This window comes from Pezoporus wallicus, unplaced genomic scaffold (genome assembly GCF_028554395.1).
Source record: "Pezoporus wallicus isolate ANWC-B61680 ecotype Strahan unplaced genomic scaffold, APGP_CSIRO_Pwel_v1 contig_11153, whole genome shotgun sequence".
Taxonomy (NCBI): domain Eukaryota; kingdom Metazoa; phylum Chordata; class Aves; order Psittaciformes; family Psittacidae; genus Pezoporus; species Pezoporus wallicus.
This window is the reverse complement of record NW_026639099.1, coordinates 337,573-354,881: the sequence shown is the minus strand read 5'-3', so window position 1 is coordinate 354,881 and position 17,309 is coordinate 337,573. Positions and strand designations below refer to the sequence as shown.

The 17,309-nt window shown below is 51.5% G+C and overlaps 1 protein-coding gene across 16 annotated transcripts in view; it reads right to left on the bottom strand.

Moving 5' to 3' along the window:
* Positions 1-646: 646 nt before the first annotated feature.
* The window catches only part of LOC130601541 (protocadherin gamma-C5-like), a 176,012-nt gene continuing 159,349 nt past the window's right edge, over positions 647-17,309 (bottom strand). For all 16 annotated transcript variants that reach the window (XM_057413690.1, XM_057413688.1, XM_057413696.1 and 13 more), the window contains 2 exons: positions 6,473-6,561; positions 647-1,382 (listed from right to left, as the gene is read on the bottom strand). In XM_057413690.1, the coding sequence (XP_057269673.1) occupies positions 1,156-1,382; positions 6,473-6,561 (316 nt within the window). In that variant the 3' untranslated portion in view covers positions 647-1,155. The remainder of the gene's footprint in view (positions 1,383-6,472; positions 6,562-17,309) is intronic.

Here is a 17,309-nt window from a genome sequence, read left to right as displayed (position 1 = left end):
TCCCCCTTTGGCTGAGACCCCGAATAACCCCCAAATAAGAAGTGATGAATTTCCCTATCCCATTTCACCCATCCCACCCACCCCACCCCTCCCAAAGCAGCCCCAGCACAGAGGGGCTGTTCACACCACGCTGCATGGGCATGCGAGGACTTCTCTGGGTCCATGGAGCTAACTGCGCTAGCGCAGGCGTGAGGTGAAGGATGTGCATGCAGAAACGGTGTGCAGAAGCGTGAAGCATCGTCCCCTGGTCCCCTTGATGGGGACTTGGCCAGATGGCCACCTGGCCACAGGGGAGTGAGACTCTCTTAGCTTTAATTCCAGAAGAACATTGACTGTACATATAAATATTTACTGCAAAGAAGGGATGAGATGTGTCTGCTCTTCAGAGACCCCTAGAACCGCTGGGGCAGCTGCCGCACGCCTCGGCATGCTCCTCATTGAATTCCCTACATCTGACATCAAGAGGGGGGTTTTAATCTCATATTTCAGGCCATCGGTGGTTGCACTTTAAAACAAGAAAATAAATGTTTAGGATGCAGCTTTGCCGTATTCCTTTTGACTCATGCAATATAAACACTTTTTCCAGGTAACAGGGAAGCAGGAACTGAAGCACTCCCTACCAACTTCTCAGCAACAAATCCATCGCTATCATTAACCGGGTGTGAATTTTACTAATGGAAAGTTTAAGAGCAAAGATCTGGAGCATGGGCTCTAAGCTAGGAACTTCCTTTCCAAAGAAAAAATGATTGAAGCTCTATAAATTAAAAGATCCCTGCTAGAATTATTTACACTAGGCAAAGCCAAGCACAAGCCTTGTGCCTTTCTAGGACTATCTGGGAGCAAATCGGATCCGAAGATGTGGCAGAAGACCTTCTGCCCTTGCATATTCTAACACCCAAGGGATCGTATAAAACATTAGCAAGTATTCACAGGGCACTTGTTTGCGTTCGGTTTAGCTTCCGGATTGGTTTTCATCATGAGATCTAACAGCAGCGAGACCCTGCTCCTAGCTCTGATGATGATGAGGAGATACATTCGCAGTGTTTCCTACTTTTAGCATCACAACAAATTCACATTCGTCCTCTGGCCTGAGCTGTGGGTTGAGGGAGTGCTGGAGCCGGCTGCCCTGTGGCTCTAAGGTCTCCTTCTTTTTCTCTACTTCTTTTCCTTCTTCCCGGACTTCTTCTTGTTGCCTCCTGAAGCACCGGCGTTCTTGGCATCACGCTTGCCGGCAGCGTTGGTGAGGGTGGCGGTGCTGCCCGGGATGTAGACGTTCTGCCGGTAATCGGGGACGTGCTGCAGGGTGAACTGGGGGCCATAGCGGGCACTCAGCCCCATGGTGCCCGTTCCACCGCCCAGCGTTGAGTTGCCATCAGCAGCTTCTGTGGGGGACACCAGAGGGTGGGGGGAAAGAGAAGGGCAGGTTGTTACTGTCGGACAAGCATCAGCACCCCCGAAAGGCTCTCACTGGGTGTCAAACCCAGACCTCGGTGCCACCAAACCTCACCCCAACCCTTCATTACCCTTCAGTGCTATTGCTCCATGGGATGGCTGCAATGTGCGTGATGGAGAGCACGGCACAGCCAGCACCAAAATTCCTTGTTTTCATCTCACATGGTTGCTAAAGTCTTGGGATTTGGGGCCTCCAGCCAACCTCTCCTCTGCCCTTGGCAGTGATGGGGCTGCCTGTGCCTCCCTGCCTGCCTGCTGCTGCCTTCTTAGCCCCCCTCCACATAAAAACACCCCCCCCACGGAAAGCATCCTCATTACAAACATATTGTACAGCCACAACCATTAGCAACACATTAAGGGAAATCCAATACTATTTTGTTTTTCCATTGCATTTAAAACCCTGCCCCCAGTATTTCTCCAGCCAAGTTTATTCAGGGAGCAGAGCACAGGAGATGAGAAAGAAAACCCCTCCCCTGCAGTACTGCAAAATGGCTCTAGGAAGCCGAGCACAAAGGAAATCAATGCTGAAGCGCGTCTGATGGTCCAGATCTGGGAGCAGGGGGAGGGGAAGGCAAATTCATTCCTGTTGCTCTGCAAAACCCCAGCATGGAGAGAGCAAGCGTAGGGATGGGGAAGGGCTCAGATTCCCCCTGGGTTGCTGGGGCATGGCTGTAAGGTAGCAACCAGATGGAGACAGGGGGGATGCATGGAAGCAGGGGGAGAGATGAACATGGGGGGATGGCAAGGCACAAGCGATGCTTGTTGCCATGGGCTGCGGCATGATGTGCTTCAGTGCAACTGCCTGTGCATGGCTCAGGGTGGGATCCTTGCCCAGCCGTGCTCAGAAATGATTTGCTAAACCCAGTTCTCTGCCCTGGATACTGTGATCCTATCTCAGCCTTTTAACTGCTTCATGGCTGCGGACACACTCTTCTGGGAAGCTGGAGAGACCCAGCAGGAGCACATGAAGCACCCAAGGCAGAGTCCAGGGCTTCTGCTTGCTCCTGTCTAAGGTGGAGAGACCACAGGAATAAAAAGCAACAAGCAGAGATCATGGGCCAGTCCTCACGTGTTTCTCCTCTCTCCAGATGAGATCCATGCATGCTTCTTTGTTGCCTTTGCTTTCCCCTAAGCAGATGGAGGTGGCTAAGCCAGCCAGAAAGCTAAACAAAAAGCTGGGCCACATCCCCCCATCCCCTGCAATACTGCCATGTACACATCCCCTCACAGGGGTCAGAAGTATGAAGCAACTGCAGCTTGAAAAGTTACAGCTGTTCTGCTGGAGCCAGAGGGAGGAAAACACACAGCGAGTCCAAAAGCAGGCGGGACACTGTGCCCAAGGCCAGGGGATGCACAGGGCAGTGTATAAACACAGGGAACCAGCGTGGGGAAATGCCTTTTGCTTCCCACTGTGGAAGCAGCCACCAGAAGGAGAATTTTTCTGTCCCCATTAAGTGGGTGCCAGACCTGGCAGGGCTTTGAGGACCTCGGGCTGCAGGAGATGTGCATATACAGTTGGTGATATTTTTCATCCACACTCGTCTTATTTCATTAATAACCAGCACAACCCCACACTCATCAGGGTGTTAAAGTGGGAATGGGATGGCTGGAGATGTGGGGTCAGACCAGGCTGCAGCCAGACTGACTTGCAGGTGGACTATGGCCTCTGGCAGCAGGGGAGATAATGTTTTCAAGGCTCTTGTAGCTGTAAAGAGCCCAGCCGGGGGCTTGGTGGGCTTGGAAACCTTCTCTGCTGCCCTGGGCTATCCCAGATGCACCAGGGCTCTGAGCAGTGATGGGGCTGGGGGGGCTGCCAGCACCACCCAGGACAAGTGGTCCCCATGAACTAGTTTGCAGACACAGCAGTTTTTCACAGGGGAGAAAAAGCCACCCATGAAGTTCCCAGCCTGCCAGCTGGTCCCAGGGAAGAGCAAAGGGCTGTTTCTAGGTAACATTGACATTAAGGCTGAAAAGAAAAGAGAACAGGGACAACAGAGGTTTATAAATGGGCACTGAGCTGCTCTTGCCAAGCAGGACCCTTCAGCTCTTGTTACGGGAAAGGTTACACTCAGCCTTTACCAGCAGCCAGCCATTGTCCCAAATGGTCCTAAGAAGGAAAGCAAGGATTTGGTCTTCACAAAAATAACCAGCTAGCAGCTCCATCGGCCTCATGGGCAGAGGGGAGGAGAGGCTGGAGACAGCCCCAGAGCACGTGTTGCTGCAGCTGCTGGGGGGCTTTCAGGAGAACCCAATATAGAGTGTCTGTCCCTGCCTGCAGGCGGTGGAGCTGGGGAGAAGGACCTCCTCCAGCTGCCTTTCTGTCTGCTCTTCCATCATCTCATGGCACCCTCATAAATTCTCCCTGGAAGCTGAAGTATTTTAAGGACAGGACGTCTGTCCTTTCGTGTCTGGTGTCCTGGAGCATCTGTGCTCCTTGGTCTGCCTTTGCAGCTGCCTCTGCCCCTTTAGATGGCTCAAAACAGATTTTTATGTTGTTCCCAGCTGCAAGGGAAGGAGATCACAGAATCATAGAATCCCAGCCTGGTTTAGGTTGGAAGGGACCTTAAAGCTCACCCAGCTCCAACCCCTGCCACAGGCAGGGACACCTTCCACTAGAGCAGCTTGCTCCAAGCCCCTGTGTCCAACCTGGGCTTGAACACTGCCAGGGATGGGGCAGCCACAGCTTCTCTGGGCACCCTGTGCCAGCGCCTCAGCACCCTCACAGGGAAGAGCTTCTGCCTAAGAGCTCATCTCAGTCTCCCCTCTGGCAGGTTAAAGCCATTCCCCTTGTCCTGTCCCTACAGGCCCTTGTCCAAAGCCCCTCTCCAGGTTTCCTGTGGCCCCTTCAGGCACTGGAGCTGCTCTAAGGTCTCCCCTTTAGGAGTCTTCTCCAGGCTGACCCAGCCCAGCTCTCTCAGCCTGGCTCCAGAGCAGAGCTGCTCCCACCCTCAGAGCAGTGAAAATCTCTTAAGATCCAGAGGAAGGAAGCCCAGGAAGAGAAGTCCTACAGCAGAGTCACAGCCCTGGTGGAAAACCAGCTCCCCAGGCATTCCAGCCTGGGAGTGTGGTTTAACCATTGGGCAAACAATTTAATCCCCAGAGCCACTGGATCGCACAGTCTTGGCATGGCAGGGCCAGCTTGGCATCTTGCTGAAGCAAAGGATAACACCCAGCACAGGGTAAGGATGCATTCATGGCATCCACAGCCACTTCTAGGGAGCATCCTTAGCTCGTGAAGCAGAGCAGCATCAGAGGAGTTCCTGCCTCCCAGATGGTCTTGTAAGTGCAACTTGAGAGTGGGCTTGACATGGTGTGGATGGAAATTGAGAGCACACAGTGTCATCACCTCTGTCACTGTGTCCCACCTGCCACCACAGAGCTCAGCAGGTGAAAGTAAGAGATAAGGATCATTTAAAAAGCCAGGAAACATCACCCAAGGATGGGCAGTACAGATCTTAATGGGAATTAACACTGCCCCTAATCAAAGATTGCTGCAATCAACACTGAGCTAATAGTGAGAGCAGAAGAGGGGGACAGAGATCAGGGGAGACATCACAGCACAGTGCTGGTGGAAAAAGCTTGTGCTGTGTCTGCAGGTGGATCCATCCCTCCATCCATCCATCCACCCACCCATCCCTCCCTCCTGTCCCTCCAGCACAGCAAGGGACCGGCATGGGGAAGGAAAGGATGGAGTGCACAGGGCCATCCTCTCGTGGGGCTGCAGCAGGGGAAGCCCTAATCTGGCAGATGGATCTGCTTTAAATTAACCCCCAGGGTGAACTGAAGCCGTGGGAGAGGTTAGGACTGTGGAGACTTGTGGACTGGGGGAGATAGGCTGCAATGGGGCTCAGGGCTACATGGAAGTCAGGGCTTAACCTTGGACCCACTCAGCTCTCTGGTGCTCTGCCTGGAGCAGCAGTCAGAAAAACAGCTTTATTTGTGAGCAAGGAAACCGGATCTGGCGGCGCTGGGTGATGATAACCACATGCAACCCCAGAGGATATTTTTCCATGGTCGTTTTTCAGAGCAGAGACACGTTTTCGCATTGCTCCTTTCCCTTGAGTGTAAACAAGTCCCTTGCCCAAGACCTTCATCCCCTCCCCTGGCCACAGCAGCTGTGTCTCCAGGCTGCCTGGTGTCTGCACAACAGCAAAGTTCATCTGCAGCAGCTTTCCAAGAAAGCAACACCAAAGCCATCCCCCTCCCCCAGATTCTTTCTCTCCCAGCAGCTCAAAGGAAGCATCCCAAGCATTCTGCACAAGGTTTTATGGCTGTGCTGTTGCTTCTATTTTTAAATCAAGGGGGAAAGGACTGTGAGGTATTTATAAATAAAGGCTGCATGAAAAACAGCCTCTTCATCCGTAGTGCTGTGCAGAGTGATAATTGCACTTCGTGACCGTGGGTGCATGGGAATACCCCTCCCTGCCCACCATTTCCACGTGGCACAGCTGTAAAGCAGAACAAACCAACCCAAAATGACCCCAAACCAAATCCCTGTGACTACAACTGCAGTGAACCACTGATGCAAACCAGTGTCTCTGGACACAAGGTTTGTTGGGGATACTGAGTCAGGCATTTACTGTATTCTTGGCCTAGTCTCTAGCCACAAACAAATCTTTCAGGCTTCCTACATCCTTGCCTTATAGCAAGTTGCAACACAGAAAAGGTTTCATTTACGGTGACCTTTTGGAACCAAGTAGTTTATAAAACATCAAGACTCTCTTTCATGTCACAACTGCATCACAAGCCAGATAACTATGTACATATATTTTGTATGGAAGAGGTAGACTTTTTTACAGCATGCCTGATGCTGATGGTATCTCCTCTGTCTGAATCCTTCCTGACCCCTCCTCTCTGCAGGGTAACACAGTGCTTTTCCACTGTTTTCTGTTGAAGGACTTCTGAAGCCACCCCAGTTAACAGATACATCAACCCCATCAGCATCTTATCTAACAGCATGCACTGAGACATCCACACGAGAGCATGTGCCATGGTTTTCCCACACGCGATGGAGACCAACCATTTGCTGAAGCCAGGATCATGGCTTGGAGCATCTCTGTGTCAAACTGGTTGTTCGGCCAGGCTCCACCTTCCTCTCCATTCTGGGAGCTATGGGAAGAGAAAAGAAACAGCAAGTTACTGCAGCTCGGTCAGGAGGAGTGAGCTTAGCACATCAGAAACCAAGGCTGTAGGCTTGTCTGTTGGTGGAGAGAAGCTGCAGGCTTTAAATCCTTCTAGTAAATAACACTGTCCTATTAAAGGTCTCTATCACCCACCAGGCTTTTGAAGAAGAGCCAGCAATACCAAAAGCACTTGGGGGCTCAGTGGTGCTTCCAGCAATACCTACCTAACTTCTGGTGACTTCAGAGACATCCAACACATCACCTCAAAATCCCACCACCACCTTCCCACTGATAAAATGCAATATCACAAAAAAAAATGCTGGTCCTAAAGCCCCAGAGATGCATTCACCCTCTGGTCCTTTCCCAGGCCATGTGAGTGGATACACCCCTCAAGCTATTTCAGGTTACAACTGCATTCACAGGATGGAAGGTGAGAAAACCCTGTGGCCTTTGGGATCAGCATGGAGCCAGCTGCCTGGCACTGCAAAACTTGCTCTGAAGGGAGTCCAAGAGTAGGCATCAGCTCTGCAAAGCTGGCAGCGAACAGTTCTGGGGAGGATGGAGCAACAGGAAGAGGAGAGAAGGGAGGTTTGGTTCCCCAGGACTGGCTGATGGGAGGGCTGAGCACCACAGATGTGCCTGGGAAAGCTCTGGGGATGCTGTCAGACTTTAGCCAAGGAGGTTTTGTGGCTGAGGCTACAATCAGCAGCCTGTGCACAGTTGAACAAGCCCTGCTTTCATGTTTGCCAGGTGCCAGCTGTGCTCAGCCACCCCTCACTGGTGCTGGCACTTCCCCTCCAGAGGGGTCAGGGCTGCTCTCCCAGAGCCCCTCCGGAACCTCCCTGCTTTCAGCAGAGACCTGAACATCTCACCAGCTTCCTGTGCCCTCCTCTGCTCCGACCCTAAGTGACCACCTCCCTGAGACCACCTCTCCCCACTGTGCTCTGACACCCACAGCTCTTGCCACCTGCTGGGATACCAGGATCTGCCCCTTGGCTGTGTGCTGCCTCGCTTGGCACAAGAGCAGCCCTTTTCTTGCAGCTGGGAGCTCTCTAGAAGTGAGACAGGGGAGGTTGAAAGCCCTTTCCCTTGGAGAGAGCTGAGCCCATTTCCCAGGGCAAGCATTCAAATATCAGGCTACAAGGCACAAACGTGGCCTCCTCCTCCACTGCTGTGGTCCCAGCCCTCACACCCAAGAGCTATCAGCCCCCAAAGCCCTGTTTGGACCCCAAAGCCCTGCTGAGACCCCAAAGCCCTACTGAGACATGCTCAAGCAGCCAAGATCTCCCTCAGCTCTGGGGTCTCCTGCTGGCAGCTTCATGCTTGAGCTGCCAGCACAGGCACTGCTGATGCCAGCTCAACACCGCGTGCTGGGTAGCAGATGGGCTCTTCACCCCCATGCCAAGTATCTCGCTAACCCTCACTGGGTGTGCCTGCAGCAGCCCTCATACATAACAGGCTCAACACGGCCCTTTTGGAAGTGGGATGGACCCATGGGCACGTCCTTGAAGGATGCATCTGCCACAGTGACCTTGTAAGTCAGACTCCCTTTGAAACACGTGATCTGAGTGCAGATACATGTATGGATGCTCCCACATACTCTGTACAAAATCTTGTCTCAAGCAACTTGTCCAGAGACACAAAGGACCTGTGCCAGGACCACCTGAGCATCCATCCCTTCCCCTTCTGTAATGCCTGCCTGATCCGTCCCCAGGCAGGCAGGGCACTGCTCTCACACAGTGCTTTACCCATGGAGGATGAATTCAATCACTAATGTAGCAGGGGCTGCCCTGGCATGACCCTACAACAGCACCACTTCTGAAATACCTGCTGTCTGCTGCAACCCAGGGCATCCCAAAAACTATTTATATCCCTCCTCCACAGCATGTGTGGTGGCACGGCTTCAGGAAGGCCAGAAGCAAGGTTTGCCTGCCTCACAAATGGATTTTCGTGTTTGCATGATGGCTGCGCTGAGACTGCTCAGACGTGGGCACTGCTGCTCTGCCTGCCTGTTGGGCCAGCCAGCAGCATGCAGGCAACCCAGGCAGTGAGGACAAGGGGACAGCCCTGGGGCTGCAGTGACCTGTTACTGTCAGAAGCAGGGCTGGGAATAGAGCCCCAGGCTAGATCCAATAAAGGACTTAGGAACCTTTTTGCACTAAACCCCATTGCAAACCACAACCCATTCAGCCACCAGTTAACCCCAGCAGCTTCTGCCCCACTGGGGCAGTTGAGGTTTCCAGGTTTTTCAGAGCTGCAGGAAAGCCATCCAGAAACACCCCAGTGCCTCCAAGCTGCTGCTCCTGGCTCAGGGAACTGCCCCAGCATGGTGATAGCATCCAGGGATGGGGAAAGGGAAATCACAAGGAAGTGCCAAATTTCTCATTTTTAATTGAAATATTCCAGTGGTTTGAACTCTGGTTTGAAAGCAGACCCAGGTTCAACTCACTCCATGACACAGCAGTGCCAGCATCACATTTTCCACCTCCTGAAAGACTCTTTCCTCCCACCTCTCCTTCAGGCAACGAGCTGCACAAGACAGAAGCTCCTCCTGCCTCCTGTCAAAGCCATGTGCCCTAGGACAGCAGGAATGCACAGAAGGAAATGCTCACCCTGTGGTCAGGGCATTGACCTTGGAGGTAGCACCAGTACCCCCAAGCTCACTGAGCTCCCTAACCAGACAGCAATCGTGTCTTGACCTGCTGGCTACGATCTTACCAGTAACACCCAGTCAGTCTCCATCCAGGGAAGGATGCACTGGTGACTCGTGTGCAGCCTGATGCAGCCCTTCTCTGCCAGCAAGCTGCACCCAGTGCTCCCAAATTTTGCACAAACAGCCCCAAAGCTGTGTGCCTGCTCCTGTGATGCAGAAAAGCTATTTTAGAAATGCCTTAGAGTTGCAAAAAATGGTTGAGCTCAGTTGTCTAGGCAGGAAATTCAAGTGCCTCAGTTACTTGCAGTGCAATAATCCAGAATTGAGGCACGTGAAAAAAATAAGTGCTGTAATCTAAAAACACCCAAAAATAACTTCTCGCTTTGGCAGAAGGCACACAGCTGATGACCAGGTCTGGCTGCCTTCCACAGCCATAGGATGGAGTTGTGAATCAGAGCTGTGAATCACTGATTCAATAGCCTGCCCTGCCCTGCTCCCCTGCCTGGAATGGGCAGACCTCAGACCCCCCCTTGCAGCACTGCTGGGGCACTGCTTCGGGGAGGCTGCCTGGAAGGGGAGGGCTGGTTCCTATGGAAATGATTCCAAGGACTCCCTGTTTATAATACAAATGCCATTGACTCAATAGTAGGGTTTTTTTCCTAAAAACCCATCCCCCATAGGAGAGATTTTTTTTCCCCTCTGTTCAATCCTACTCCACACTTCAAAGCTCAGAAAAGAGCTGGCTTTTATTTCTGGGAACGTTTCCAGCCCCGCTAGGACTGGAGGGAAGGGAGCAAACCCACGTTTGAGACAAACCAAGGGATGCAGCATCTTAAGGGGGTGTTCCAGGCATGGTGGGCACAGAGGACAGGACAGGGGCTGTGCCAGCACAGCAGGTACAGCCAGTGCACAACCTGCAAACCCCTTCACTAAACCTATGTGGAAATTAGGGAACACTGAAATGAAAGGTTTGCCCTGCAGCCCTGACACAGCCCCACAACAAGCTGCATCATGAGGTCGCCCCACTACCAAGGGCATCTGCCCCAGCAGCGCAGGGTGGACCTGCGTGCTTTGCTGACTAGCTATTTCACAGCACCCCAACCACCACATCCCTTTTTAACTCCCATTTCGAGCAGAGCCCAGAATTATTCATTTCCTGCCGGAGTTGCTATGGAGCTCGTCACTATGGCAGCCAAAGGCCTCACAAACAGGGATTTGCACAACTGCCTGGTGGAGTCATGAAAAAACTGTTTTCCTTGCTCTGCAGCTGGAATCAGGAGCTATAGCAGTGCCACAACAAACTGGACAAGTATTTGTGCCTGAGCAGTGCTCTCAGAGTCCCAGGGGCTGGAAAGGACAGCCCAGCAGCCCATGAACCCGACCCCAGCACCCTGGGGTGCCTGGCAGGGCTTCAGGCAGCGCTTGCCTTCAGGAGTTTCCCAGGACACCCTCAGCATCCTCCCTCCTCTCTCATTTGCGGCTTTCTGGCTCATGCAGCAGTGACCCCCTGCTCCCACCATTCAGCACCTCTCCCACCGCATAGCCCGGGTGCTCTCCCAAGCTTCCCCACTCCAGGGAGGGGATGTGACTGGGGTTTGTTTCTCCTCCCAGACTCTCCCTTTTTCATTCCCCTTTGCTCCCCCTGAGCAGCACCGACCAGGGGTATCTTCAAACCCATTCCTCCAGCCCAGTTCCGAGGCAGCCTCTGGTCCCCTGAGGCTTCCCCCTCTGCACTTTTGTTTTTCCTCTCCCAGCTTCCTCCAAGCCCTCCCCATCCCCCTTCCATCTCCCACACACAGCTCCAGCCAGAGGCAGCAGCAATAAAATCTCAGCCTGCGTGTTTCCAGGCTGGCAAAGTGACAAGAAAGAGGGAATGGATCTGTCCTCGCCGGTGCTGCGCCTCCTCCGAACTTCAGGTGTGCTGGGGACACAGTCCTGCGGCTGGGGATGCAGACCCAGGATGAGCATCCTTTTGTCCTACTGCCCACACCAGCTTCCCCCAGCCACAACCCACAGCCCACCACCCTCCCGCCTCCCCCAGCTTCTGAAAACAATGGAATCAGCTCCAAAATTGCCACAATTTCCTGCTCTTTTCCTTTCCTCAGCAGAGGATGCTGCCAGCCCTTCCCCCATCACATTCCCTGCCGCTTCGGTAATGCCATTACAAGGGCCTGGATGAGGCCCAGCTTTAAGATCATGACTTTGCAAAGATGAGATTGAAAATGCTATAGCAGGCAAGTGGGGGAATGATTTGCAGCCTCCCAAAGCACCGGTGAGCCCTTACTTCCAGCCAGCTGAGCTGCTGGGATGCTGCACTGCCAGGCAGAGGTAGAACAAAAGGCCACAATGGCTCTAAAAGGGGGACCAGGGGCAGTGTCCCTCCTCCCAGGGACTCTTTTAGCCCTCCTGAATGAGATGGAGATGAGGGCAGGAATTATTTCAGCCAGCCCATCCTGCCGCCATCCTTAACCCACCGTGAAGGATATTTTGAGAAATGCTTTAGAAAGGCTATTGTGCCTATTTGTTGGATCCCTGCACCCCTGCAGCCAGCCATGGCATGTGCTCAGCTGTGCAGGAAGCAGATGGAGGGAGAAAAGTTAAATACACATAGCACCTGCTAAATTACCTAAAATAATGTTTCTATACATAAAGCGAAGATGATGAAACTGCTGATATTCCGGGGGCTTTCCAGAATGAGAAACATGTTCCATCGCTAGGATATTTCCCTTTCTCCATGAAAGACTCTCCAGCTTTTGTTCAATCTGACAGAATCCAAATAGCTCTGATTTCAAAGGCCTTGACAAATCCAGGTAAAGGGATTATTGGCCTAGGATGGTCAATAAGGGAAGGAAACATTCAGCTGAAGAGGGGTACATGAACTAGAGAGCCCACATACTGAATCTGCTGAGATTTGAGCTGTAATAGACAAAAAGGTGACACCTGCAAGCAGAAATGCTCACAGGCATCATGTACAGCACGACCAGCTCCATGGTATCCTGGCTGTGGAAGTGGGGTGGGACCAGGACACATCACTACAAAACCTCCATCTTCCAGTCCCAAGAAGTTGAAGGGTTTTTTCCCTGGCTCAGCTCTGCAGGACGAGGGGAAAGGAGAGCAGTTATCCACCGGGAACTCCTGCTCCCAGCATCAAAACAGCTCCTGCCTTTCCCAGTACCTGAAACCCACTCCAAAACTTCACCCTGGGGCTGCAACCCACACTAGGAGCAAAGCCGGGCTCTGAGAAGTCTCCTAATGCTTTAAAGCAGCATTTGCTCTGCAGCATTTGCTAGGAAACCACAGTCATAGAATCACAGAATCATTTAGGTTGGAAAATGCCTTTATGGTCCTCGAGTCCAACTGTAAACCTAGCACTGCCAGGTCCACCACTATACCCTGTCTCTTAAGTGCATCTTTTAAATGCCCCCAGGACTGATGACTCCAGCACTGCCCTGGGCAGCCTATTCCCATGCCTGAGCACCCTTTGGGGAAGGAATTATTCCTAATATCCAGCCTAAACTTCCCCTGGTGCAGCTTGAGGCCATTTCCTCTTGTCCTGTCACTTGCTACTCAAGAGGAGACCAACACCCCCTCAGTACAATCTCTTTTCAGGTAGTTACAGAGATCAATGAGGTGTCCCCTGAGCCTCCTTTTCTCCACACTAACACCCCCAGTTCTCTCAGCTTCTCTTCGTAAGACTTGTGGTCTGGGACCTTCACCAGGGTTCTTGCCCTTCGTCAGCCATGCTCCAGCACCTCAAAGCCAGGAGCCTCTGAATGTTCTTCAACCTTTCCTAATTCAAGACCCACCAAGGCAAAACCAAACCTGGCAGATGCAACCATCTGGCCCTTGCCGGGCTTCTGTGGTTCCAAGCCATTGTGATTCCATGAACGCAAACCAGGCAGAAGCAGCAGTAATTTTAGCCCAAAGACTGTTGCACCTTTTTTTGGTTCACCTGCAAACATGTGGAACCTCACCTCGCAAAGCGAACACCACTGCTGGCTTCAACCCTTGAGTGCATTTGAGATGGAAACCTGAGGATTACAGTTATGTCCTAAACTTCCCAGTGTGGCAGCTGCTCCTTCTGCTTCTCTTGACACTGTCAATGGGAATCCTGCAGAGCCCACAAGTGCCAGCAGTCACTCCGAGGGCTCCTGGCCTTCCCTGACCCACGATGACTCTACTGCAGTCTGCATCCCGCTAGCTGCATGTTCTCCAGGTGCCCCTGTCCTGACGCCTGTCTCCTGACTTCTGCAGGCTGCCCAGCACGTGCCCATTTTCACTCGCTTCCAGTGAAAGAGTAAACAGAAGGCAAATCCATCAGCATTGCCCTATACATCCCTGCTGGTGCATCCGTGCATGTGCTTTATAGCACTTGCTACTGTGTCCACTATAACATTAAACAAACTTGCAATATAAGTTCCCAAGGGGTTGCAACACCCACAAACTCCCCTATGGCTGCTGGGTTAGCACATATTTCTTTTTAGGAAGGATGTGGCAAACCATCTGTGGCCAGTTGTCTTTCTGCTGTGTATCCTCCCCTGTGCTGTGTAAGTCTATAAATGTCCATGTCTCCTTCTCTCTATACTCTGCCCCAGCTGTTGCATGCTCTGGGATGTCCCACAAGACACACACATACGGGGTCTCATTGGCAGAGCATGTCCTGGTACAGTGGGGTGTCACGCAGGACCTCCTAATGACCCCAAACATACACCAGAAGCCCCCCAAGCTGCAGCCCCCCTTTGGTGGTACCTGCATGCTCTGAGGCCCAAGAATGCTTCTGAGAGCTTTAAGCACCATATTGGGGCACATTTTTCCCCTCCCTGTCCCCTACCACACACAGGCAGGCTGCTGCTAGTCCTACAAGCCCAACTTCTGGAGCTGTTGTGTGTAACCCAAACAAAAAACCCTCCTTTCCTTCATGGCTCTCTGGTGGGCACTGCTGCAGCATCCCCACTGTCAGCCCCAAACCGCTCCTGTTGCACTTTCCTTCCTTCCACTGCACAGGCAGGGGATGATGAATTTCACTATTGGCTGTGCTGGGGCTTGGAGGGGGAGTCTGCCTCGCAACAGCATTGGAAAGCATTAACACAGGGAGATTCAGGATTGGAGGGGATAAATGGGGGGGGAGGTGATGTGTGTGAAATGGCACTTTATATCTTCTTTGTATGCTTTGCTCCTCCCTCCCCTGGAGTGACCAGGGATTCTCACACTGCTCCTCACCTCCTTTCAAGTCCCCCACCATGGTCTCTGGTGTGCCTCCTGCCTGTGATCAACTTCTACCTTGCCCACATGGCCTGAGACTATCCCCACTCTTCCCATGATCTGCTGAGAACATGTCAGTTCTTCCCAGCCCTGTATGTCTCACCCTCCCATGCCCACCTGTGAGCAACACAGAGCCCTCCCCACTCCTCCAGGCAGGAAACCCTGACTTGATCCTGGTGTTTTCCTGCATAAACCATCACACAGAGATCAAAACAAAGAGCTACCGGGGTCAGGCAAATATCAGGAACATGTGGGGCACAAGCCTGCTCTCTCTTTCTTTGGCAACTAGTGACAAAGCAACAAGATAGGTCCCTTGTACCAATGCCAGTCCCTGCATTCTCCCCCCACATGCCACCCCACTTCCCAACCGGGAAATCCCAATGATCCCAAGCGATGTCCTGCAACACTGCCAGACTGTACGTCTACTTCACTTAGGACAATTCATCACTGTAATCTCCACTACAGCCACTGATCTGATTTGTCTGGGAATAGCATCTGCTGCTTGGTATCATTCTGTATTCATCCACATTTGCCCAGAGACAGCATGGGTGGTTTTTTGGTTTTAGAAAACAAGACCATCATTAAATTAAGTCATTTATATCTCTCCTCCTGTTTCTCCCCAACAAGTGAGAATTGCTCTACTCAGGTCTGACTCTCTGCCATATTTTCAGAGGATATTGTCTGAACTCTTATTTCCTAAGCACGTGCACCAGAGCTCCCCTGCACTTCAGGACAAAGAACAAATTCTCTTTGTTGTCCCATAACAGCGATATATGGGATTGAGAGATGGTCCCTTACTGAGCTTACTCGGAGTTTCACCTGGTTCCAGGTGCTCAGAGACATGTGGGATTTGTTTCAGTGGGCAGAATTATGCTGAGAAAAGACAGAATTGTTCCTTCTCCAATTCCCATGAAGACAGCAAAGGAGAAATCACAACATGCATTTAAACCTGCTTTCTGGTTTAGGGTCAGTGCAGCACTCCTTCTGGGATCCATTCAAACCACAAGCCTAAACTGTCTTGTCTTTATTGCTATTTAATTTGGGTCAGACAAATACAGCTAAAAGCATGTCCTGTTTTTACCTTTTCATCTAATAGGTGGCCTGCATTCCCCAAGCACCAAGCAGAGCCCTGCAGTTCAGAGGGCTCATGGTGTGAGCTAACATTGGAGAGAGTAACAGCGGGCAGGACTCAGGCCCGCAGCCTCTTCATTACCTACACTACCAGCCATGGGGAATGCATACATTAGACATCAAAACGCTGGGAAGAGCACAACGGGGAGCAGACTGCTCTCCAGGATTTGCCTGTTTGATGTCTAGGAAGACATCAGGGCTGGGCACTGAACATATGATACCACTTTCTATTCCCTTCCTTTACTATTGTGGCACAGGTTTAGAATAAGAACACCTCCCTCAATTTAACTTAAAAACAGGATAAAAGAAACAAGAAAAAAATTCTTTTTCAAAAAAAGAGAGCTGTTTCATTGCAAATGTGGCATCTGCACACAGGCAGGGGGGGAAAGCAGCAGGAATTAAAATCCACTGAGTAATTTCAGTACCAGCCTGTGCTTAGACAAAGTCCTTCTCCAAACCCAAGGGCCAGCCTGGGCAGCCCATATTACAGGAACCCCTAACACAACAGCACTGACATGAGCTCCTAGCGGCTGTTTCAGGGACTACTGTGGACACCCAGGTCACAGATCACCAGGGGTAACATGGCTCATGCAGCAGAAACAACACATTGGGCTAGTTCAGCTCTCTGAGGCTTTCCTCCTGTCCTCTCTCTTCCCACCCCACGTGCTGCTGCTCCCTCTTAGGCACTGCAAAGGGGCTGGAGATGTAAAGAGCCTTCAGCAGAGGCTGGGGTGAGGGTCACTGCCCCATGACCTGAGAAGAGGTTCCTGTCACTGAGTTAAGTAGGTCTGGACTGCACCAGATCTGTGCCTTGATGAGCACCAGCATGATGCTAGAAGAGGGGGCAATAGAGCTTGCTTTGATGGAGCTCATTTACTTGCTTCTGTAACAAAGCTATTACAGCAGCTCTGGTGCACTTCTGCATTAACAGAGCTTTGTTAATTGTCATTGGATCTAGAGCGTAAATGGATAGAAAGACTTTTCCTGATTAAAATGTTGTCAGTGATGGGGAACTCAACAGACCTCTGAGAAAACTATTCCAGCAACGGCCTTGTTTTAAAGTCCATGGCTGGTTTCTAGTAGGAATTAACTCCAAAGGCTCACTCCATTTTAGCCTTGTCAGCTAGAGGAGCCTAGTAACAAAGCTTAATCACTGCAACAAGTTGGCTATAGCAGGCTTTTAATTTTCTGTTAAGCTAAATTATCAAGCCAGACCCAGGCAGACTCGGACACAAGCAGCTACCACATATGTTTTACTGCAAACTCCAACACAAATCCAAGACCCAACACTCCCTGTGGCACCATGTAAACCTCCACAGGAGCTGCTCAAGTGGTCACCAGGAACGACAAAGCACAGAGGTACAAGCTTCTCTCTTTTCCACAGCCAGCCAAAGCAGCACATTATCCGAATTTACTCCTGACTGCTCCAAGGGTATAATCCTTCAGTTTCCCCCCAGAATACAATGTTTTCACATATAAGTTATCCTGGAGGTAGTTTCATCATACACAATAACTTCTGGTCTGGTTGAAGTATACACAGAGGAAGGTGGACTCCCAAGTTTAAGTCCTTTCTTACCCTGATGGTACTCAAATAAATTCACTCTTTGAAGAGGATCCCTGCCTCTTGCTTATGGACCAGGGGGGAAGATGGGAGAGGTGAAGGGCACCTGCTCAACATTCTCTTGTCA